This window comes from Charadrius vociferus, unplaced genomic scaffold (genome assembly GCF_000708025.1).
Source record: "Charadrius vociferus isolate BGI_N301 unplaced genomic scaffold, ASM70802v2 scaffold943, whole genome shotgun sequence".
NCBI lineage: Eukaryota > Metazoa > Chordata > Aves > Charadriiformes > Charadriidae > Charadrius > Charadrius vociferus.
Window position 1 is genome coordinate 158,314 of NW_009647504.1, and position 1,193 is coordinate 159,506.

At 45.5% G+C, this 1,193-nt stretch overlaps 1 protein-coding gene across 1 annotated transcript in view; it reads right to left on the reverse strand.

Annotated features, from left to right (window-relative positions):
- Positions 1-147: 147 nt before the first annotated feature.
- FEZ1 (fasciculation and elongation protein zeta 1 (zygin I)) overlaps positions 148-1,193 on the reverse strand; it is a 30,873-nt gene continuing 29,827 nt past the window's right edge. Inside the window, exon 8 of the mRNA XM_009880759.1 lies at positions 148-239. Coding sequence (XP_009879061.1) covers positions 148-239 — 92 coding nt within the window. The remainder of the gene's footprint in view (positions 240-1,193) is intronic.

Genomic DNA, 1,193 nt, shown 5'->3' on the forward strand with positions numbered 1-1,193 from the left:
ACGGGAGCGCGGGGACTACCACGTCGGCACGTGGAAGTGAAGGACACATGTTTACAAGGCACATATTGTGGCCAGATTATTTTTTTTTTCAGGTTTTATTCTTATTTCCCCCTTTCCCCCCTTGGTTTTTGGTAAGAAAAAGCGTTTTTAGGGGAAGCTGTTTTCCCCAGACGATGCTCGGATGCTGTGGGGCGACAGCGGGTTTTCACCGTGGGCCACCGCGTCCGTCACATGGATTTCTTGGTGCAAAAAAACCCAAAAACAAAACCCCAAACAACCCCAGGACTGATGCTTTTTGGGTTTTTTTTTTTTTTTTTTTTTTTTTCCCCAAAAAGGTGATTCACAGGCATAAATATCAGCACACGGGGGAAAAAAAAACCCAAAACCGGCGAGCGCGAATTTTGCTTCGGGTCACATCTGAGGAGGATTTTGCGCTAGTGACCCACCGGATTGCCCAAACCTCCTCATTTTGGCCCCGATGCTGCGGTCATTTGGTGACTCCGGATGCAACTTTCTGGAAAAGGGAGGAAATCCCCCCCAAAACCTTTTAATTTATGTGCTAAAAATCCGTCGAATCTGGAAACCTCGTCCATAAGGGCTGAGACTGGACACCCCAGTTGGGGCAAAGGCTGTCGGGAGCGAGACTTTCCCAGGGCGTTTTGGCACCGAGTCAGGAAAAAATGGGTTTGAAAAAAATGGGTTTAAGAAAAAATGCAGCTTTTCACCCAAAATTGAACGGCAACGCCCCGCCAAGATTGACCTGGGTGGAAGGGAATTCAATATTGTTGCTGGAAAGTTGATATCATCCACTGACGTGGGAAAATAGCGGAGTTCTACCCCAAAAGGAGCCATGGGGGAGGGCGGCTCTGCAAAAAGAAAACCCCAAACCCAACCTATTTTGGCGTTTTTTCTTCAAATGCTAACAAAAGGGTGAATTTCGCCTTAAAATGTGGCATGGCGGGGGGAAATGCAAAGGCAAACCCGGGTGACGCGGGGCAAAAATAATAAAGGAATTTTCTTCTGCAGGTTCCTCCTGAAAATGAAGGTTTCTGTAAGAAGGATATTTTTTTTTCTTTTTGGTGGCTTTTTGCCGGTTCTGTCCTTATTTTTTTTTTTTTTTGGCTCTTGAGGGGTTGAGAAAAAAAAAAAAAGCAAAAAAAACAACACACACACGGGGGGGGAAAAAAAAAAAA